The 24,359-nt window shown below is 37.3% G+C and overlaps 1 protein-coding gene and 1 pseudogene across 5 annotated transcripts in view; both read left to right on the forward strand.

Moving 5' to 3' along the window:
- Nucleotides 1-24,359, forward strand: part of LOC137405556 (progressive ankylosis protein homolog B-like) — a 165,725-nt gene that overhangs the window by 11,504 nt on the left and 129,862 nt on the right. Inside the window, exons 12-14 of one of the 5 annotated variants that reach the window (XM_068091840.1) lie at nucleotides 22,749-22,882; nucleotides 23,839-23,973; nucleotides 24,068-24,183. In XM_068091840.1, coding sequence (XP_067947941.1) covers nucleotides 22,749-22,862 — 114 coding nt within the window. In that variant the 3' untranslated portion in view covers nucleotides 22,863-22,882; nucleotides 23,839-23,973; nucleotides 24,068-24,183. Of the gene's footprint in view, nucleotides 1-2,605; nucleotides 2,917-22,748; nucleotides 22,883-23,838; nucleotides 24,184-24,359 lie in introns of those variants that run through there. The other 4 variants (XM_068091844.1, XM_068091841.1, XM_068091842.1 and 1 more) reach the window with 4 other exon arrangements.
- LOC137406155 (mineralization regulator ANKH-like) lies at nucleotides 10,141-22,015 on the forward strand (annotated as a pseudogene).

Genomic DNA, 24,359 nt, shown 5'->3' on the forward strand with positions numbered 1-24,359 from the left:
AGCTTGCTTGTAGGTCACCCACAGGTCTTTCTTCCTTTGTTGATAAATTTAGCTGATTGCTCTTTGCAGGGCATTGCGTCATTCTCACTGCTTTTTCATCCTATCTTTATTGTTCCACCTTCTCAGTCTTTTCCACACTCACTCAAAGGTTAAATATCTAACTGCCACCTTGAACATCTCTTTCGATTGATCCGTTGTCCTGACAATAGTGGGCAGGTCCAAGTTCTAATATTACATCATCATAAGTTTAGTCACTATTTTAGTAGCTTCTATTTTTTGTCTGTTTTTGGTTCACTTATTGTTGATAAATCGTGACATGATTGGTTGCTCTTAACCAATCATGCGAAGTTAAAAGAATATTTGCTTATTTGACATGAATAACATTAAGAGAGTCAAGTCTATTTATGTATAGGCCTCTGATTGGTCAAAATGAGACTGTAAGCTATGTTACTGCTAAGGCCTATGTTTGGGGATGTTACATATTACAGTAGGGCCTATGTTTGGGGATGTTACATATTACAGTAGGGCCTATGTTTGGGGATGTTACATATTACAGTAGGGCCTATGTTTGAGGATGTTACATATTACAGTAGGGCCTATGTTTGGAGATGTTACATATTACAGTAGGGCCTATGTTTGGGAATGTTACATATTACAGTAGGGCCTATGTTTGAGGATGTTACATATTACAGTAGGGTCTATGTTTGAGGATGTTACATATTACAGTAGGGCCTATGTTTGAGGATGTTACATATTACAGTAGGGTCTATGTTTGGGGATGTTACATATTACTGCTAAGGCCTATGTTTGGGAATGTTACATATTACAGTAGGGCCTATGTTTGGGGATGTTACATATTACAGTAGGGCCTATGTTTGGGGATGTTACATATTACAGTAGGGCCTATGTTTGAGGATGTTACATATTACAGTAGGGCCTATGTTTGGGGATGTTACATATTACAGTAGGGCCTATGTTTGGGAATGTTACATATTACAGTAGGGCCTATGTTTGGGGATGTTACATGTTACAGTAGGGCCTATGTTTGAGGTTGTTACATATTACAGTAGGGCCTTTGTTTGAGGATGTTACATATTACAGTAGGGTCTATGTTTGGGAATGTTACATATTACAGTAGGGCCTATGTTTGAGGATGTTACATATTACAGTAGGGCCTACGTTTGAGGATGTTACATATTACAGTAGGGTCTATGTTTGGGAATGTTACATATTACAGTAGGGTCTATGTTTGGGAATGTTACATATTACAGTAGGGCCTATGTTTGGGGATGTTACATATTATAGTAGGGCCTATGTTTGGGAATGTTACATATTACAGTAGGGCCTATGTTTGGGGATGTTACATATTACAGTAGGGCCTATGTTTGAGGATGTTACATATTACAGTAGGGCCTATGTTTGGGGATGTTACATGTTACAGTAGGGCCTATGTTTGGGAATGTTACATATTACAGTAGGGCCTATGTTTGGGGATGTTACATGTTACAGTAGGGCCTATGTTTGAGGTTGTTACATATTACAGTAGGGCCTATGTTTGAGGATGTTACATATTACAGTAGGGCCTATGTTTGGGGATGTTACATATTACAGTAGGGCCTATGTTTGGGAATGTTACATATTACAGTAGGGCCTATGTTTGGGGATGTTACATGTTACAGTAGGGCCTATGTTTGAGGTTGTTACATATTACAGTAGGGCCTATGTTTGAGGATGTTACATATTACAGTAGGGTCTATGTTTGGGAATGTTACATATTACAGTAGGGCCTATGTTTGAGGATGTTACATATTACAGTAGGGCCTACGTTTGAGGATGTTACATATTACAGTAGGGTCTATGTTTGGGGATGTTACATATTACAGTAGGGCCTATGTTTGGGGATGTTACATATTACAGTAGGGTCTATGTTTGGGGATGTTACATATTACAGTAGGGCCTATGTTTGGGGATGTTACATATTACAGTAGGGTCTATGTTTGGGGATGTTACATATTACAGTAGGGCCTATGTTTGGGGATGTTACATATTACAGTAGGGTCTATGTTTGAGGATGTTACATATTACAGTAGGGTCTATGTTTGGGGATGTTACATATTACAGTAGGGCCTATGTTTGGGGATGTTACATATTACAGTAGGTCCTATGTTTGGAGGTGTTCTTTGTGGATATATTGAAAAATCAAGTTAGAGAAAGTAAAGAAATGAAAAATAAAAATAAAATAAAAGTATTAAACATAAAAGAAATAAATAAGTAAAAAAGTAAAAATGATATTTCTAAACAAACAGAAATTACATAAATACATTCTACATTTCCTCACTGCTAACATTTTTTAAATCTAAAACTCAAAATATGTAACTCGCTGAATGTAATTTTTTCATAAATGATCATATCATCATCTGGCTCTGCAAGTCTTTGCTTTCCAAATCTCTCAAAGGAGTTTTGACTCTATTTTCATCAGAATTTTGACTCGTAATACTTAATATCGAGTTTATTGCAGTTCTATCAAGCTTTAGGTGAAGCAAGTGGAATAGTATGTTTGCTTCTTACCTATTGGTGCTGCTATCAACCAGGTCTTATTTTGCAGGCAGCTCTTGTTACCAGGAAACACAAAATACACGTTGACAGACTACCGGTGAACCACGCGAGTTTGTACCGGAGGTTTCTCATACACAGTAAAAGTTTAAATGGACCTCATGTCTGTCATTGGCTGTTAAAATGGGTTATCAGTATAACACAGCGTTATATGTGTGGGTTATCAGTGTAACACAGTGTTACAGGTGTAGCTATGAGTTGGTAGTAGCGCGCACACCCTGGCACCAGCTCACTCTCTATAGAGTCATGTGATGTTTTTCTCTATGGAGTCATGTGATGTTTTTAATAATATTTATGATTTGTTGTGCTTGACATTTAGTTTATATATATGATGGTGCTATGTAAACCAGTAATTGCTCGATGATCGCTTTTATACAAGGAACCTAGGCTAAAATAGCCAGCATTCTCATATGACTCTTATATTTTGTGACTCTTGTTAGATAAAATTAATTATTTTATTTAATGTGAAATATTGCGCACACTCCTCTATGCGCATTCCATCCTGCATATGTGTACGCCTACATGTGGGTATATGTGTACGCCTACATGTGTGTATATGTGTACGCCCACATGTGTGTATATGTGTACACCTACATGTGTATATGTGTACACCTACATGTCTATCAAGCAGAGGTTCCTTCATAGAGACCCTTACAGATAGTAAACACTAACATTTGAGATATTATTAACATTTTAAGCTCGGCATTAAAACAAGGAACTCTGACAGGTGAGGCTCCTTTTCCTAAACTCTAAAAAATGTAAAAAGTTTGTGGTGTTGCGGTTTTGATCTTATTGTAAAAGAAAATCTCGACAAAACTATATTTGTGGCTGCCTTTGTAGTAACGTAAAGCTCTTTCATTGTGCACTTGTTAAATGCAGTTACGTTTTGGCATAACCACATTGTATAGCAGTGCTTGTAGAAGACCTCTTCATCAGCTTAGAGGAGCACTCTCAGTGTAGTTGTTTTTATGATCTCTTTTTATTAGAGGATATTCTATGATGCATTAATTACGAGAGCCTATCTATTCTAGCTCAGTGGCCAAAAGTGTGTCATGTGATGTCAATAGTGTGTCATGTTACGAAGCCTGGTAAGAAGGCTTGTCAACTAGAAATGTGCTAGTAGCCAATGGTCGTTTAGAAAAGGTCAAATTTGTGTTCAAACATTTTTAAGCTGTGGAAATGGATGCTGGGGTCATTCAATTTGTACATGTTAAAATAATACTTCTTTGACATCTTTGGACAAAAGACCAGACAGCATTAATGGCATACCCAGTAACTAAAAAAGTCGATCAAAAAGAACTCACCTGTGATGAAGACAAAATTGCAGAATGCAACTCAGATGGAAAGGAGATAACCAATCACAGCTTTGCGCTCAGTAACTTATGTAAAGACAACTCTAGAGATGTGGTAACTATCGATGATATGGAAGCTAGTCTCTTTGGAAAAATTCGCAAGGTCAGACAGTTTTGGATGCTGCTCCGATTCATCGCCCCTCTAGCTGTAACCCAAATGATACCAGACTTGGCTGAGCAGGTAGGTACTACTTGTCATCTGTCAGCGAGTGGTTGTGAACGTGTTCGTAAATTGTGAGGTCACTATAATAATTACATTTCATCTTTGGTATGATCGTACCATCATGGCCTTGTTGCTATCATGTAATCTAAACATCCCACCTCTAACCTGGAGAACTCACCCTAACAACCCTGGAGAACAACCCTAACTCTAGAACTCACTTCCATGCTGTATATTGCAGTGGAGTTACGACATGTGAGCATTGTACTGGTGAACAGCAAGCGTGATAACACACGGATGACAATTATGTCTATTGTTATAGGACTCCTGCTTTCTGTTTGTGTCCTTCTAATAGGTAAGTTCAAGGTCTCCTTTGACTGTCACAAGTCTCTCCCTCAGTATCTTTAGTTAAGGACTCCCTTGACTGTCAAGTCTCTCACTCAATATTTTTAGTTAAGTGCTTCCTTGACTGTCAAGTCTCTCACTCCGTATATTTAGTAAAGTACATCCTTGTCTGTCAAGTCTCTCACTTAGTATTTGCAGTTACATGTAAGTAGCCACAATGACCTTTTTCATCGCTATCCTCTAACAAAGCACCGTTCTATTTTAGCAGACAATACTTCTAAGAAGCAAGTATTCAACTTCATATACACTTTACCTTCATGTACCTTGTCCTCCTTTACTAATACTACACGCTAGTAAATAAATACATGTACATGTGGTATTTGAGGAATAATCACTTGTTAAGGATTGACTTTGTACCCTGTACCCCTGATAAAGTATCACTTGCTACTTATAGGAACACCTACAATTACCTGTTTTTATCAGATAGTCTAATCTGTAAATATAAATAACCATCCACTTGTATAAACAGTTATCTGTCAGTATCAACAGTTATCTGTCAGTATCAACAGTTGTCTGTTAGCATCAACAGCTATCTACTAGTGTAAACGGCTATCTGCTATTATAAACAGCTATCTGCTAGTATAAATTGCTATTTGCTAGGATAATTAGCTACCTGCTAGCATAAACAGCTATCTGCTGGTATAAATAGCCATCTGCTGGTATAAACAGTTATCTGCTATAATAAACAGTTTTTTGCTATAATAAATAGTTATCTGTTATAGTAAACAGTTATCTGCTATAATAAACAGTTATCTGCTATAATAAGCAGTTACCGTATCTGCCGATGGTACCAATTGAATGTGGTTCGCTGGCTATACGCTAGAAAGGCAATCTGTACAATACATCGATTCCTATGAATAGTTTAGCTCTCTTTCTATACAGGCCTCACACCTGCTGGCACCTGGCTAATAAGAGACATACACGGACATAATCAGGAGGTGTCGGATTTGACCAATAGCCTCATGACCCTGCTTGGCTCTGTTCCTCTCATTGAAGCTCTAGTATGTATATTGTGCAAATTAAAAGCCATAAATATGGGTAAAAAAATTTTCAACGATTGCGTAGTTTTATATGATTCCTTTTTAAATACATCTATTGATCGGTGATTACAGGCTAACTACTATGAAGGTGGACTCATACATTCTAAACTGACTGCCTACGCCGGGATTGCCAGGTTCACTGATTTTGGCATGCAGGTACATTGCAGACTGCTAGTGTTTGACTCATATACCAATCTGATTGTAGACTGTATGGTAGCCATTTATAGGATGGTACAGAAAGAGTGAGGTTCGAGGAAGTAATGCTAGGAGTTGTCCTGTCTTAGTCAATCATTTTGGAACGAATGCTACATTTTATACTAATTGGTATTTGGCTAGATTTACTACCATTCTCCTAAAGTCAGTGATTTTACACTTTAGTGTAATTTTATGGTCACTCTGGAATTTGTTGTTGTTACATTGTTATACTTTTGGCATGATCTAACAGCCTTATGTGTCTGTTTGGTAAACACCATGCTAGTACACGAGTGTACAGTTTAGTTTTTTGCTCCTTTCGGATGCAGTTTAGACAATGTGATATTTATTCAAGACTTCAGTAGTCTACTTTGCATGACATTTCTTATGAAAAAGAAGCTGATGTGCTGTTAGCAACAGTCAAGGTGTCAAATGTTCTAGTCAGGTATTCGTGAGGTGTTATTTATTCTCAAGGTAATTTATTTAATATGACAAACATCTACAGGTGCTTTAATATGACAAACATCTACAGGTGCTGTTTGTCTTACTTCTCCTATTCACATCTAAAACTATAGAGCCAATATATCCCTGTAAATTCTATAATGGTGTATTTGTCTTAGTCTATGGGTCTTATAAGTAAGTACAGTCAGACTTATACATACGAGTGTCCCAACTCATGGAAAACTTGAGATGCTGACTTTTGAGCAACTTTCTTCCTTGAGATACGAGTAAACTTTGAGATACGAGCATGCAAGCTGGTTCTAGTTGGCCACTCGTTATACGGGGTCTAAGTATGTGTGACTTTGAATGACGTTGTGCGTCGTCCAAGGGTTGGTTTTTTTTACTCATTATTACGGAATAATGAGCAGCCTACTAGCCGCTGGTAGCCCGCTAGCAACCTACTGGTTAGGCAGACGCCTTACCTTGTATCTATCGATACTGGCGCAAGCCCGCAAACGATAAAAGATTTAGACAACAAAGTTTAGTGAGCTAAATTAATTCAGGTTAAGTTCAAAGTTTCTCTCACGCAGCGTCACAAAAGTTTAGAGTTCCGAACGCGTTGCTGTCAAGTCTCCATCGTATCGCCACTGGCCACTACGTCTGGGTCAAAGGTAAAACTTTGCAGTAGTGTACATAATAATGTTACATTTTATGTCATATTTTAGCAACTCAGTTCGTATTTGCTACTTTTTTAGCGTAGGCACTAAATTACAACAACTAAAGAACATTTTTTCACCGTAATATCTTGTTTAATGTGGGATTTTTGCATAGTGTCGTAACGGATCAAGTTGTATTTAGTTGTTTTATATGAGAAATAGTGCCTTAAGAAATGAGTAAATTGACATATGAGCTCAGTCTCAGAACCCATTAAGCTCGTATGTGGAGGTATGACTGTAATTTGTATTTCTGACTTGATCAACTTCATGATTTGATCACACTATGACTTACTGTGTAAGTTTCTGTTTCACTATGAGACACTATGAGATGGTATGAGAAATTATGAGTCGAAATAAAAGACTTTGAGTTGATATGCGAAACTGAGTGGGTATGAGAGACTGAGTTGTTATGAGAGGCGATGAGTAGGTATGAAAGACTATGAGTTGATATGAGAGACTATGAGTTGATATGAAAGACTATGAGTTAATATGAGGGACTATGAGTTGATATGAGAGACTATGAGTTGATATGAAAGACTATGAGTTGATATGAAAGACTATGAGGTAATATGAGGGACTATGAGTTGATATGAGGGACTATGAGTTGATATGAGAGACTATGAGTTGATATAAGAGACTATGAGTTGATATGAGAGACTATGAGTTAATATGAGAGACTATGAGTTGATATGAGAGACTATGAGTTGATATGAGAGACTATGCGTTGATATGAGAGACTATGAGTTGATATGAGAGACTATGAGTTGATATGAGGGACTATGAGTTGATATGAGAGACTGAGTTGATATGAGAGACTATGAGTTGATATGAGAGACTATGAGTTGATATGAGGGACTATGAGTTGATATGAGAGACTGTGAGTTGATATGAGAGACTATGAGTTGATATGAGGGACTATGAGTAGGTATGAAAGACTATGAGTTGATATGAGAGACCATGAGTTGATATGAAAGACTATGAGTTAATATGAGGGACTATGAGTTGATATGAGAGACTATGAGTTGATATGAGAGACTTTGAGTTGATATGAGAGACTATGAGTTGATATGAAAGACTATGAGTTGATATGAGGGACTATGAGTAGGTATGAAAGACTATGAGTTGATATGAGAGACTATGAGTTGATATGAAAGACTATGAGTTAATATGAGGGACTATGAGTTGATATGAGGGACTGTAAGTAGGTATGAAAGACTATGAGTTGATATGAGAGACTATGAGTTGATATGAAAAACTATGAGTTAATATGAAGGACTATGAGTTGATATGAGAGACTATGAGTTGATATGAGAGACTTTGAGTTGATATGAGAGACTATGAGTTGATATGAGAGACTATGAGTTGATATGAGAGACTATGAGTTGATATGAGAGACTATGAGTTGACATGAGAGACTATGAGTTGATATGAGAGACTGTGAGTTGATATGAGAGACTATGAGTTGATATGAGAGACTATGAGTTGATATGAGAGACTATGAGTTGATATGAGGGACTATGAGTTGATATGAGAGACTGAGTTGATATGAGAGACTATGAGTTGATATGAGAGACTATGAGTTGATATGAGAGACTGTGAGTTGATATGAGAGACTATGAGTTGATATGAGGGACTATGAGTTGATATGAGAGACTGTGAGTTGATATGAGGGACTATGAGTTGATATGAGGGACTATAAGTTGATATGAGGGACTATGAGTTGATATGAGAGACTATGAGTTGATATGAGGGACTATGAGTTGATATGAGAGACTATGAGTTGATATGAGAGACTATGAGTTGATATGAGAGACTATGAGTTGATATGAGAAACTGTGAGTTGATATGAGGGACTATGAGTTGATATGAGAGACTTTCAGTTGATATGAAAGACTATGAGTTGATATAAGAGACTGTGAGTTGATATGAGAGACTATGAGTTGATATGAGGGACTATGAGTTGATATGAGGGACTATGAGTTGATATGAGAGACTATGAGTTGATATGAGGGACTATGAGTTGATATGAAAGACTATGAGTTGATATGAGAGACTATGAGTTGATATGAGAGACTTTGAGTTGATATGAGAGACTGTGAGTTGATATGAGAGACTATGAGTTGATATGAGAGACTATGAGTTGATATGAGAGACTATGAGTTGATATGAGGGACTATGAGTTGATATGAGAGACTGAGTTGATATGAGAGACTATGAGTTGATATGAGAGACTATGAGTTGATATGAGAGACTGTGAGTTGATATGAGAGACTATGAGTTGATATGAGGGACTATGAGTTGATATGAGAGACTGTGAGTTGATATGAGGGACTATGAGTTGATATGAGGGACTATAAGTTGATATGAGGGACTATGAGTTGATATGAGAGACTATGAGTTGATATGAGGGACTATGAGTTGATATGAGAGACTATGAGTTGATATGAGAGACTATGAGTTGATATGAGAGACTATGAGTTGATATGAGAAACTGTGAGTTGATATGAGGGACTATGAGTTGATATGAGAGACTTTCAGTTGATATGAAAGACTATGAGTTGATATAAGAGACTGTGAGTTGATATGAGAGACTATGAGTTGATATGAGGGACTATGAGTTGATATGAGGGACTATGAGTTGATATGAGAGACTATGAGTTGATATGAGGGACTATGAGTTGATATGAAAGACTATGAGTTGATATGAGAGACTATGAGTTGATATGAGAGACTTTGAGTTGATATGAGAGACTATGTGTTGATATGAGGGACTATGAGTTGATATGAGAGACTATGAGTTGATATGAGAGACTATGAGTTAATATGAGAGACTATGAGTTGATATGAAAGACTATGAGTTGATATGAGAGACTGAGTTGATATGAGAGACTATGAGTTGATATGAGAGACTATGAGTTAATATGAGAGACTATGAGTTGATATGAAAGACTATGAGTTGATATGAGGGACTATAAGTAGGTATGAGAGACTATGAGTTGATATGAGAGACTGTGAGTTGATATGAGAGACTATGAGTTGATATGAGAGACTATGAGTTGATATGAAGGACTATGAGTTGATATGTGAGACTGTGAGTTGATATGAAAGACTATGAGTTGATATGAGGGACTAAGAGTTGATATGGGGGACTATGAGTTGATATGAGAGACTGTGAGTTGATATGAGAGACTATGAGTTGATATGAGAGACTATGAGTTGATATGAAGGACTATGAGTTGATATGTGAGACTGTGAGTTGATATGAAAGACTATGAGTTGATATGAGAGACTATAAGTTGATATGAGAGACTATGAGTTGATATGAGAGACTGTGAGTTGAAATGAGAGACTATGAGAGACTATGAGTCAATATGTTTGTGATGTTAACTCTATGAGTATTACTTTACTGAGGGTCCCGCCTGTTCTGCTTATAGAAGCCACTAACTGTATCCAAAGCACTGCGCTTCTAGATGCCTCTGGCTTGTGTTAGACTGGCACAGGATATGAGTAGGCCTCTCCTCAACCTGGTTGTTTCTAGGAATCTCTCAGTAAAGGTTGGCAAGGAGGCAGCAGCTAAGGTTAGATCAGTTTCTAGAGGGACACTTGTCCGATGGTACATGTGATGGCATTTACTTGTCCAATAGTACCTGTGATGACATTCACTTGTCTGACGGTACGTGTGATGACGTTCACTTGTCCAATGGTACTTGTGATGGTATTCACTTGTCCGATAGTACATGTGATGGCATTCATTTGTCCAATGGTACATGTGATGGTATTCACTTGTCCAATGGTACATGTGATGGTATTCACTTGTCCAACGGTACATGTGATGGCATTCACTTGTCCAATGGTACATATGATGGCATTCACTTGTTCAATGTTACATGTGATGACATTCACTTTTCCAATAGTACATGTGATGGTATTCACTTGTTTAATGGTACATGTGACGGTATTCACTTGTTTAATGGTACATGTGATGGCATTCACTTGTCCAATGGTACATGTGATGGCATTCACTTGTTCAATGTTACATGTGATGACATTCACATGTCCAATAGTACATATGATGGCATTCACTTGTTCAATGGTACATGTGATGGCATTCACTTGTCCAATGGTACATGTGATGGTATTCACTTGTCCAACGGTACATGTGATGGCATTCACTTGTCCAATGGTACATGTGATGGCATTCACTTGTCCAATAGTACATGTGATGGCATTCATTTGTCCAATGGTACATGTGATGGTATTCACTTGTCCAACGGTACATGTGATGGTATTCACTTGTCCAATAGTACATGTGATGACATTCACTTGTCCAATAGTATATGTGATGACATTCACTTGGCCAAATGTACATGTGATGGCATTCACTTGTCCAATAGTACATGTGATGGCATTCACTTGGCCAAATGTACATGTGTTGGCATTCACTTGTCCAATAGTACATGTGATGGCATTCACTTGTCCAAATGTACATGTGATGGCATTCACTTGTCCAATGGCACATGTGATGGCATTCACTTGTCCAATGGTACATGTGATGGTATTCACTTGTCCAACGGTACATGTGATGGCATTCATTTGTCCAATGGTACATGTGATGGTATTCACTTGTCCAACGGTACATGTGATGGCATTCACTTGTCCAATGGTACATGTGATGGCATTCACTTGTTCAATGTTACATGTGATGACATTCACTTGTCCAATAGTAGATGTGATGGCATTCATTTGTCCAATGGTACATGTGATGGCATTCACTTGTCCAATGGTACATGTGATGGTATTCACTTGTCCAACGGTACATGTGATGGCATTCACTTGTCCAATGGTACATGTGATGGCATTCACTTGTCCAATAGTACATGTGATGGCATTCACTTGGCCAAATGTACATGTGATGGCATTCACTTGTCCAATAGTACATGTGATGGCATTCATTTGTCCAATGATACATGTGATGGTATTCACTTGTCCAATAGTACATGTGATGACATTCACTTGTCCAATAGTACATGTGATGGCATTCACTTGGCCAAATGTACATGTGTTGGCATTCACTTGTCCAATAGTACATGTGATGGCATTCACCTGTCCAATGGTACATGTGATGGTATTCACTTGTCCAACGGTACATGTGATGGCATTCATTTGTCCAATGGTACATGTGATGGTATTCACTTGTCCAACGGTACATGTGATGGCATTCACTTGTCCAATGGTACATGTGATGGCATTCACTTGTTCAATGTTACATGTGATGACATTCACTTGTCCAATAGTAGATGTGATGGCATTCACTTGTCCAATGGTACATGTGATGGCATTCACTTGTCCAATGGTACATGTGATGGTATTCACTTGTCCAACGGTACATGTGATGGCATTCACTTGTCCAATGGTACATGTGATGGCATTCACTTGTCCAATAGTACATGTGATGGCATTCACTTGGCCAAATGTACATGTGATGGCATTCACTTGTCCAATAGTACATGTGATGGCATTCATTTGTCCAATGGTACATGTGATGGTATTCACTTGTCCAATAGTACATGTGATGACATTCACTTGTCCAATAGTACATGTGATGGCATTCACTTGGCCAAATGTACATGTGTTGGCATTCACTTGTCCAATAGTACATGTGATGGCATTCACCTGTCCAATGGTACATGTGATGGTATTCACTTTGCCAACTTTCATATTCTAATAATAATATATATAATTTCGGCGTATATGTTGATCAGGCGTATAAGTCAGGGCCTAAATTTTGGTTTAAAAATCCTGGTTTTGACACGTACCTGCTGTATACGTCGACTTCTTTCTCTGGCTCAAATCGTTTGACCGCTTTGGTTCAATCGGCATCAGAGAAGGGCGATGCGCAACTGAGGAAATTACGATCCAAAATGCCACCAGCACAAACGCCCATTTTTTTTGTGCTGTCAGCAATGCATACAACAGTTAACAAAAGCATGAGAGATAACAGTTTTAGTAAGAAACACAAGGCACGGAAAACAATACTTCATCATCGTATTGGCTCGCCGCGCCAATAGAATGAAACTGTCACCACTGATGATATGTACAGTTTTAACAAAAAAGCCATGCCATAAGACAGATTTCTCTCAGAAATCTTGATTCATGTACTAGAAAATTAGGGGATGAAAGGTAGTGGATGTGTCAAATGAATTACCTAAGTGACGGCTGGTAAGCAGATACTACGAAAAAAACATCAAATTGGAAAAACCATGTTATTCCAGAAGACAATTCTAGCGATGACATTTTGAATTGTGAAGTCGGACTTTGTGTTGGATTCATCTCATGTTGACCGGGATTACTAGTATTTTTTTGTTTTATAAATATTTACTTCATATCATGTGATTCTGATTCGTGATGGTTTTTTGAAGTTCAATTTTACTAGAATGCATGTCATGAAGAACATGACCGCTATATAAGTCGAGAATGGATTTTTAAACTTGAAATATGGTGTCGCACTTTTAATTTATACGCCGGAATTTACGGCAAGTAGGGTATCTTTTTCCTTTCCTTGCTAGGAACCCTTTTACAGAGGTTTTTTTCTAGAATGTTTTACCTGGAGATGTAAAAGGCTTATGGCCATGAACAACATCATGTGGGAATTCATCGCTATTTCATGATATTGCAGGCAATCGCAGTTTTGACGGCTGTCCGTAGTATGTAGAGAGCAGATCTACACAAAAAAGTGACGGATCCAGCGGGGGGATAGAAAAAGGGGGTTGCGAATTAAATTGGCTAGGGGTGTAGATTGAATTGCGTGGAGTTGAATGAGATGTTGGGGTTTGGGGGGAAATTGTGGTGTAGAGTAGGGGGTTGAATTCGAGGGGGTATGGATCCGCTCCTGGCGTAATCGGCGGATTATCTGTGGATGAGTCATCCGATTAGTGGGGGATGAGTCATCCGATTAAACGTGGATTATCGCGGGATTAGTCGGGGGAATCGTTGCGGATTAGTCGGCCGAATCGTCGCGGATCATCGGTGGATTAGTGGGGGTGAATATCTGGGACATCGAGGGCTGGTTGGTTTTCCGGAGTGGATCTCGCGGATTATCGAGGAGAGCGAGAGATTACCGGATGAGTGAGGGGGTTAATATCTGGGACACCGAGGGGTTGATTTTCTGGAGATTGTTATATATTTGAAACATTGAATATATATGTGAAAGTGTTTATGTACAAAGTTATTTTTTTGAAGATTTGATGTTTTTGTAATGTTGAAGCTCTTGAATGGTTAAGAATTTTAAGGATTTTATTTTCGGTTTTTTTGTATATATGTAAGATTGAAATTTGTTGGAGAAATTAATATGTTGAATGAAAGATCAGTTTTATTACAAAATTATTCACTTTAAAATTGAGAATTATTCCATGAAGTGGTAAAGCACCCATAGATCCTTTAATTAGATTAAACTAGTAGACTTGCTAGTTCCATGCACTGTGAGAGATTATCATGAGTAATCAGTACATTGAGAATTATTCCATGAAGTAGTAAAGCACCCATAGATCTTTTAATTAGATTAAACTAGTAGACTTGCTAGTTTCATGCACTGTGAGAGATCGTCATGAGTAATCAGTATATTGAGAACTATTCAATGAAATGGTAAAGAACCCATGGATTCATTAATTAGATTAAACTAGTAGACTTGCTAGTTCCATGCACCGTGAAAGATCATCATGAGTAATCAGTATATTGAGAACTATTCCATGAAGTGGTAAAGCACCCATAGATCCTTTAATTAGATTAAACTAGTAAACTTGCTAGTTCCATGCACCGTGAGAGATCATCATGAGTAATCAGTATATTGAGAATTATTCCATGAAGTGGTAAAGCACCCATGGATCTTTTAATTAGATTGAACTAGTAGACTCGCTAGTTCCATGCACCGTGAGAGATCATCATGAGTAATCAGTATATTGAGAATTATTCTATGAAGTGGTAAAGCACCAATAGATCTTTTAATTAGATTAAACTAGTAGACTCGCTAGTTCCATGCACTGTGAGAGATCATCATGAGTAATCAGTATATTGAGAATTATTCCATGAAGTGGTAAAGCACCCATGGATCTTTTAATTAGATTGAACTAGTAGACTCGCTAGTTCTGTGCACCGTGAGAGATCATCATGAGTAATCAGTATATTGAGAATTATTCCATGAAGTGGTAAAGCACCCATGGTTCCTTTAATTGGATTAAACTAGTAGACTTGCTAGTTCCATGCACCGTGAGAGATCATCATGAGTAATCAGTATATTGAGAACTATTCCATGAAGTGGTAAAGCACCCATGGATCTTTTAATTAGATTGAACTAGTAGACTCGCTAGTTCCATGCACCGTGAGAGATCATCATGAGTAATCAGTATATTGAGAATTATTCCATGAAGTGGTAAAGCACCCATGGATCTTTTAATTAGATTGAACTAGTAGACTCGCTAGTTCCATGCACCGTGAGAGATCATCATGAGTAATCAGTATATTGAGAATTATTCCATGAAGTGGTAAAGCACCCATGGATCTTTTAATTAGATTGAACTAGTAGACTCGCTAGTTCCATGCACCGTGAGAGATCATCATGAGTAATCAGTATATTGAGAATTATTCCATGAAGTGGCAAAGCACCCATGGATCCTTTAATTGGATTAAACTAGTAGACTTGCTAGTTCCATGCACCGTGAGAGATCATCATGAGTAATCAGTATATTGAGAATTATTCCATGAAGTGGTAAAGCACCCATGGATCCTTTAAATAGATTAAACTAGTAGACTTGCTAGTTCCATGCACTGTGAGGGATCATCATGAGTAATCAGTATATTGAGAATTATTCCATGAAGTGGTAAAGCACCCATGGATCCTTTAAATAGATTAAACTAGTAGACTTGCTAGTTTCATGCACTGTGAGAGATCGTCATGAGTAATCAGTATATTGAGAACTATTCAATGAAATGGTAAAGAACCCATGGATTCATTAATTAGATTAAACTAGTAGACTTGCTAGTTCCATGCACCGTGAAAGATCATCATGAGTAATCAGTATATTGAGAACTATTCCATGAAGTGGTAAAGCACCCATAGATCCTTTAATTAGATTAAACTAGTAAACTTGCTAGTTCCATGCACCGTGAGAGATCATCATGAGTAATCAGTATATTGAGAATTATTCCATGAAGTGGTAAAGCACCCATGGATCTTTTAATTAGATTGAACTAGTAGACTCGCTAGTTCCATGCACCGTGAGAGATCATCATGAGTAATCAGTATATTGAGAATTATTCCATGAAGTGGTAAAGCACCAATAGATCCTTTAATTAGATTAAACTAGTAGACTCGCTAGTTCCATGCACTGTGAGAGATCATCATGAGTAATCAGTATATTGAGAATTATTCCATGAAGTGGTAAAGCACCCATGGATCTTTTAATTAGATTGAACTAGTAGACTCGCTAGTTCTGTGCACCGTGAGAGATCATCATGAGTAATCAGTATATTGAGAATTATTCCATGAAGTGGTAAAGCACCCATGGATCCTTTAATTGGATTAAACTAGTAGACTTGCTAGTTCCATGCACCGTGAGAGATCATCATGAGTAATCAGTATATTGAGAACTATTCCATGAAGTGGTAAAGCACCCATGGATCTTTTAATTAGATTAAACTAGTAGACTCGCTAGTTCCATGCACCGTGAGAGATCATTATGAGTAATCAGTATATTGAGAATTATTCCATGAAGTGGTAAAGCACCCATGGATCTTTTAATTAGATTAAACTAGTAGACTTGCTAGTTCCATGCACTGCGAAAAATCATCATGAGTAATCAGTATATTGAGAATTATTCCATGAAGTGGTAAAGCACCAATGGATCCTTTAATTAGATTTAACTAGTAGACTTGCTAGTTCCATGCACTGTGAGAGATCATCATGAGTAATCAGTATATTGAGAATTATTCCATGAAGTAGTAAAGCACCCATAGATCTTTTAATTAGATTAAACTAGTAGACTTGCTAGTTCCATGCACTGACACTGAACTACTTGGGAGACTAAATGAGTCAGAGCTGATAACAAATCCAATTGATAAAATTCTGAAATAAGTATATCTTGAAGGGGTGTTCGAGATTTTGCAAATGCTCTATTCGGTTATAAGTCGAAGTTACAGATTATGATTCACCATTCATAAAATGAAGGTAGGTTTGCGCAATAAGATAGACAGACTATAGGCGACATCATGTGACTTGAGGTAGGACGAGAGTTCAGTTATGGTTGTAAAGGCAAAGCCATTACGTAAACAGAAGTAGGTGCGTACGCTTGCTGATCCAATCATTAGCTGCATCCTATACATCAACAATGGTAGAGCACGTGCTTTTGTTTACGTTTTGACTACAACAATACGGTGGACTGCTCGAGTCGTCATTAGTTAATAACAGAGAATGTACGTATCGCCTCTACCCTATCTATCTCATTGGGTTGATGTAATTTTCCTGTTCATCAAGAAGAGATGAATCTTAAAATGGAATCCAAAACTTGAAAAACTTCTCAGTTGCTATCTATATGATGTAACCAATGACAAAAACTGAACGACAAACGAATTGAATATTTCGAATAATTACAAAAAAAATTCACTCATTCAAATATTCCCCCAACTAATCCAAATAACACCAGAATCTACTCGCATCACATTCTAACTAATATCTTCAAAATATGGAAAAGACTGTGAAGTGATATATAACACACAATCTTTCGATAAAATCATGACAAACCACTTTTGGTAAAGAGAACCCTGTTATCATTCATCAATCTTTGAGAGAATAAATGATACATACTACATTTATTCAAAACAATACATATATTCATTTTCTTTATATTCTCTTCAAAACGAATACTTACCTATACCTCCTACCTTAGTACAATTCCTCCATCTGTCCATTGGGCCTTCTTTTTTTTGCTCATCCCTCTATTTACTGGGCAAGAGACTGTTATGGAATGGTTAAGCCAAACCAAACAGGAGAATTCCATAGGCAAGCCTAGGAAAACAGTCAGGTCGAATGCCAAGGCGCTTGTCCACACGACAGCCTGAACACAGCGACACTCAACGAACTTAATCGCGAGTAGCCGGCTAACAGAATTCTAGCTGAAGCATACAAGCCTTATGGTATCAACGCTCGATTGCCCCAAAATCTCAATCTGTATATAAGTAGGCATCAGGAGCAGGACTAAGTGATGAAAAGGAAAATTACACTGAGCAAGCTTCTTATACAGGGTATTGAAGAATAGTGGCGTATCCAACAGAATCAATGAAGCGAAAATAGTAAACAGATTTTCGCGAAATTGAATTTCGCGAAATTACACATTATATATATATTATATAGTCAACTTTCGCGAAATTGAATTTCGCGAAAGTGAATTTCGCGAAATTACACATTATATATATTATATAGTCAACTTTCGCGAAATTGAATTTCGCGAAAGTGAATTTCGCGAAATTGGATTTCGCGAAATTACACATTATATATATTATATAGTCAACTTTCGCGAAATTGAATTTCGCGAAAGTGAGTTTCGCGAAATTACACATTATATATATATTATATAGTCAACCTTCGCGAAATTGAATTTCGCGAAATTACACATTATATATATTATATAATCAACTTTCGCTAAATTGAATTTCGCGAAAGTGAATTTCGCGAAATTCTATTTCGCGAAATTACACATTATATATATTATATAGTCAACTTTCGCGAAATTGAATTTCGCGAAAGTGAATTTCGCAAAAATTACACATTATATATATTATATAGTCAACTTTCGCTAAATTGAATTTCGCGAAAGTGAATTTCGCGAAATTCAATTTCGCGAAATCTGTTTATATATATCATTAGATCACAAAATTAATGAACCACGACAACACTTCTACTTGTTATAAAACCTTCGAGCGAATATGCCTTTTCAATTCAGTTCATAACTTCACAATGAGTACCAGAGACAACAGAAAAAGGATATTTCAAGAACGATTACAATGTGCAGATAAATGTGTGAAGCGATGGGGTTACTGCTCTCATGGAATGGAAATAAGCGACCGGAAGCGAAAAGCTTGTCGATTTCTCTTACGTGAAAAGTTCTATCAAGATCTCAACGAAAGATTACGGTTTACAGTAAGTACTACAAATTCAATCTAGATGTTATGTAGGAATGTTACAATGAATCTTCTCTTCTGAGTAGTAACTATGTGTTCTAGGCTGATTGTATTCATTGCAATTGCAAACTCCAATATCTTAGCAAAGTGTATGTTATATCCCTACTCAGATTAAAACAGATGAATTTGGTTCTTCGGAGTTAATTGAATGAGTTGGTTTGAATGTATATTGTAGTCTGACTGTAATCAATGCTATTGTAGATTCCCATATCTCACCAGCAAAATGGATATATCCCTAAACATACTCAGAAAAGGATGGAAGAATTTGCTTCTTCAGTAAGTATTACATGTATTTATTTCCTTAGTTCAACTGAATGAACTAATTTGTCTGAATGTTTTAGTTTTACTATAAGTCCTATTTTGTCATAGTCTGTCTGTATGTCCTATTGGGATAATCTTTCAGAAATATTGTTGAATTTCATAGTACGTGAAGTTGAGTCCTCGGAAGCTCCAATAACATAATATTTTATTTTAAAAAGTGGTGGATCCATAACAGTGGTGGATAATTTCAGAATTTATGAAGTTTACAATCGAAGTGAATAATAAGAGGTTCTTACTTTAACCGAATTATCTAATCAGTCTGTAAACCCTATCGAGATTATCGAGCTCCAACTGACTTTATATACCATCCTTTCCGTAGCTCATCTCCTATATCATACTACCACTCAATATATATTCGAGTTCTAAAAATAACATATAATTCCATTGCAGACACGTCATTCTCATTCGGGAACGGCAAAGAAAGAGAAGACGTACGAACGCCAACGCTCTCGCAAACCGTCCGCCAACCCGCCGCCACCGAGCTCCCCATCAACCACTAAAACGGCCCGGAAGGATGTAGTAGTCATGGGACATGAAGAAGCAAGCAGATTTTACGAGAGTTCGGCACAATGCAAAAAGGATCCTGCTATCATAGCTATTTCCGATGACGATGAGTGATTGATGAACAACTCGATACAAACTTCGTTTTAAAGAATGTACATGAACATTTTCTTATATATATATTCAATGTTTCATTTATACTATATTATCTTTATTGTGACCTGTCTACTTGAACATTTTCATATATTTCAAGTTAAACATAAACTATTTTATTTTTATTGAAACGGAATGATGATGGAAATAATGAATAATACATATAAATATATCTTTTAAAGTGAATAATTTTGTAATAAAACTGATCTTTCATTCAACATATTAATTTCTCCAACAAATTTCAATCTTACATATATACAAAAAAACCGAAAATAAAATCCTTAAAATTCTTAACCATTCAAGAGCTTCAACATTACAAAAACATCAAATCTTCAAAAAAATAACTTTGTACATAAACACTTTCACATATATATTCAATGTTTCAAATATATAACAATCTCCAGAAAATCAACCCCTCGGTGTCCCAGATATTAACCCCCTCACTCATCCGGTAATCTCTCGCTCTCCTCGATAATCCGTGAGATCCACTCCGGAAAACCAACCAGCCCTCGATGTCCCAGATATTCACCCCCACTAATCCACCGATAATCCGCGACGATTCGGCCGACTAATCCGCAACGATTCTCCCGACTAATCCCGCGATAATCCACGTTTAATCGGATGACTCATCCCCCACTAATCGGATGACTCATCCACAGATAATCCGCCGATTACGCCAGGAGCGGATCCATACCCCCTCGAATTCAACCCCCTACTCTACACCACAATTTCCCCCCAAACCCCAACATCTCATTCAACTCCACGCAATTCAATCTACACCCCTAGCCAATTTAATTCGCAACCCCCTTTTTCTATCCCCCCGCTGGATCCGTCACTTTTTTGTGTAGATCTGCTCTCTACATACTACTGCTGTCTACCCAACAGGTAAATTTCTGTTTTCTTGGCTCAATGATCTCAGCACCATCCCACCTACCTTTCACAAGGACACTCCTCAGCACAGTAAATTTAAAATGAAGGTAAACTTGTCCTTTATACGATTATATTGCAGGGCATTATGGGTAGGCTCACTCACTTTGAACTCTACTGGTTGTTACAATCTTTTACAATTGTGAGCTACATTGTGATGGCTTTAGAGAGACATGATTGGTTAAATACAAGGCTAAAATAAAAAAAAGTATGCTCCATTTTTTCTTTTTAAGGATATCTGCTTGAGTGTCACTATCAGAGTTGGTTGTCAGCAAAGTGAAACTGCCTCTGGTGTCTTGTGTAGCATTGTGTGCATGCTTATATGTTTCCTTTTATTTAAAAAACGTGTTAAAGCCAGGATTTCATGTTAGAAGCACAAAAATTAATTTGATCAGAGTTGACGCGGAGTTGTCACAACCTAGTTATTTAGAAGATAGCTGACTACATGAAGAGGCTCATGCCATTACCCCTGTGAATGAATCTGCAAAGACTTAAAGCCAGTTTATGTGTTTGTGTTACAGATTCTCAGCATGTTTGCCTTTGCCTGTACAGCCTTCGTGTTCACCATCAATGCCATCCTCTTCATCATTCCTGGTCCAGGATTTGCCATCATGCACACTATTGTTGGTCTCAATGAAGAACTCGCCCAGCTCAGCCTTCTGCCTCTCAAGATCTTCTCTGGCATCTGCTTGTGTGGTGGGTTGTAGCAATCATGGCAATCATCAGTAACGAAAGAGTGGGAAATATTTGCTAAGGAAAAGCGTGGATAATTCTATTCTGTAGCTTCTGGTCATAAGGAAGACTTTGCGTAACCTCGCTGTGTTATCACACTTTCAGTTGGACTCCGGGCTCATCTCTCAGGAGTTCTGATCTTGAAAAAAAAAAACGTTTTACTTGACGCCAAGCGCTGTTGGCAGACTCATAGGTTTGATAATCCTCATTGCGAGCCTCTCTCATACTCGGTGAGTAGTACTTTGTGTCTTTCAATGCATCACAGTTACTAGTACTATTAGAAGTACAGTTACTCCATACTTTCAACTCTCATTCATACACAGTTACTTGCACAGTTACTCCAAACTCTCAACTTTCACTCATACACAGTTACTAGTACAGTTACTCCATACTCTCAACTTTCACTCATACACAGTTGCTAGTAAAGTTACTCCATACTCTCAACTCTCACTCATACACAGTTACTATTACAGTTACTCCAAACTCTCGACTCTCACTCATACACAGTTACTATTACAGTTACTCCAAACTCTCGACTCTCACTCATACACAGTTACTAGTACAGTTACTCCATACTCTCAACTCTCACTCATACACAGCTGCTAGTACAGTTACTCCATACTCTCAACTCTCACTCATACACAGTTACTAATACAGTTACTCCAAACTCTCAACTCTCACTCATACACAGTTACTAGTACTTTGAGTAACTATCTTTATTAGTGTGTGTTCGGTATACAACTACTAGCTCTTGTTGAGCTGAAAGGTATAGTTTGAGATACTATGTTAAAAATAAATATATGTTTTTGAAAACAAAATTTTTCAACTTGAATGAGAACATTGATATTTGTTGTTTATTAGCCCCACACATCTGCTGCTGAAAAACTAACTTTTGGCAAGTGTTTAAGTTTTCTTTTTGGATGAGCAGTTGTGTCTCCTTTTATGTTATCAGACTGTATGATTACAGCCCAACCTGACCCTCACACCAACATGCTTGCGGAAGAAAGATAAAGATCAAGCAGAAAAAGAAGAAGTTCAGCCGCTTTCAGCACCAGCACAAGACACGAGGACTCGCATATAAAATGACACATCTTGTCGGAGGTTATTAATTTAAATAGAGCCTATGTTTGGAGATGTTACATATTACAGTAGAGCCTATGTTTGGGGATGTTACATATTACAGTAGGGTCTATGTTTGAGGATGTTACATATTACAGTAGGGTCTATGTTTGAGGATGTTACATATTACAGTAGGGTCTATGTTTGAGGATGCTACCTATTACAGTAGGGCCTATGTTTGGAGATGTTACATATTACAGTAGGGTCTATGTTTGGGGATGTTACATATTACAGTAGGGCCTATGTTTGAGGATGTTACATATTACAGTAGGGCTTATGTTTGGGGATGCTACCTATTACAGTAGGGTCTATGTTTGAGGATGTTACATATTACAGTAGAGCCTATGTTTGGAGATGTTACATATTACAGTAGAGCCTATGTTTGGGGATGTTACATATTACAGTAGGGTCTATGTTTGAGGATGTTACATATTACAGTAGAGCCTATGTTTGGAGATGTTACATATTACAGTAGGTCCTATGTTTGGAGGTGTTCTTTGTGGATATATTGAAAAATCAAGTTAGAGAAAGTAAAGAAATGAAAAATAAAAATTAAATAAAAGTATTAAAGATAAAACAAGATAAGGATAAAAGAAATAAATAAGTAAAGAAATAAAAATGATATTTCTGAACAAACAGAAATTACATAAATACATTCTACATTTCCTCACTGCTAACATTTTTTAAATCTAAAACTCAGAATAAACAACTCGCTGAATGTAATTTTTTCATAAATGATCCTATCATCATCTGGCTCTGCAAGTCTTTGCTTTCCAAGTCTCTCAAAGGAGTTTTTACTCAATTTCCATCAGAACTTGGACTCGTAATACTTAATATCGAGTTTATTGCAGTTCTATCAAGCTTTAGGTGAAGCAAGTGGAGTAGTATGTTTGCTTCTTACCTATTGGTGCTGCTATCAACCAGGTCTTATTTTGCAGGCAGCTCTTGTTACCAGGAAACACAAAATACACGTTGACAGACTACCGGTGAACCACGCGAGTTTGTACCTGAGGTTTCTCATACACAGTAAAAGTTTAAATGGACCTCATGCCTGTCATTGGCTGTTAAAATAGGTTATCAGTGTAACAGTGTTATATGTGTGGGTTATCAGTATAATGCAGTGTTATATGTGTGGGTTATTAGTGTAACACGGTATTATATGTGTAGGTTATCAGTGTAACACGGTATTATATGTGTAGGTTATCAGTGTAACACAGTGTTACAGGTGTAGCTATGAGTTGGTAGTAGCGCGCACACCCTGGCACCAGCTCACTCTCTATGGAGTCATGTGATGTTTTTCTCTATGGAGTCATATGATGTTTTTAATAATATTTATGATTTGTTGTGCTTGACATTTAGTTTATATATATGATGGTGCTATGTAGACCAGTAATTGCTCGATGATCGCTTTTATACAAGGAACCTAGGCTAAAATAGCCAGCATTCTCATATGACTCTT

The sequence above is a fragment of the Watersipora subatra genome, chromosome 10 (assembly GCF_963576615.1).
Source record: "Watersipora subatra chromosome 10, tzWatSuba1.1, whole genome shotgun sequence".
Lineage (NCBI taxonomy): Eukaryota > Metazoa > Bryozoa > Gymnolaemata > Cheilostomatida > Watersiporidae > Watersipora > Watersipora subatra.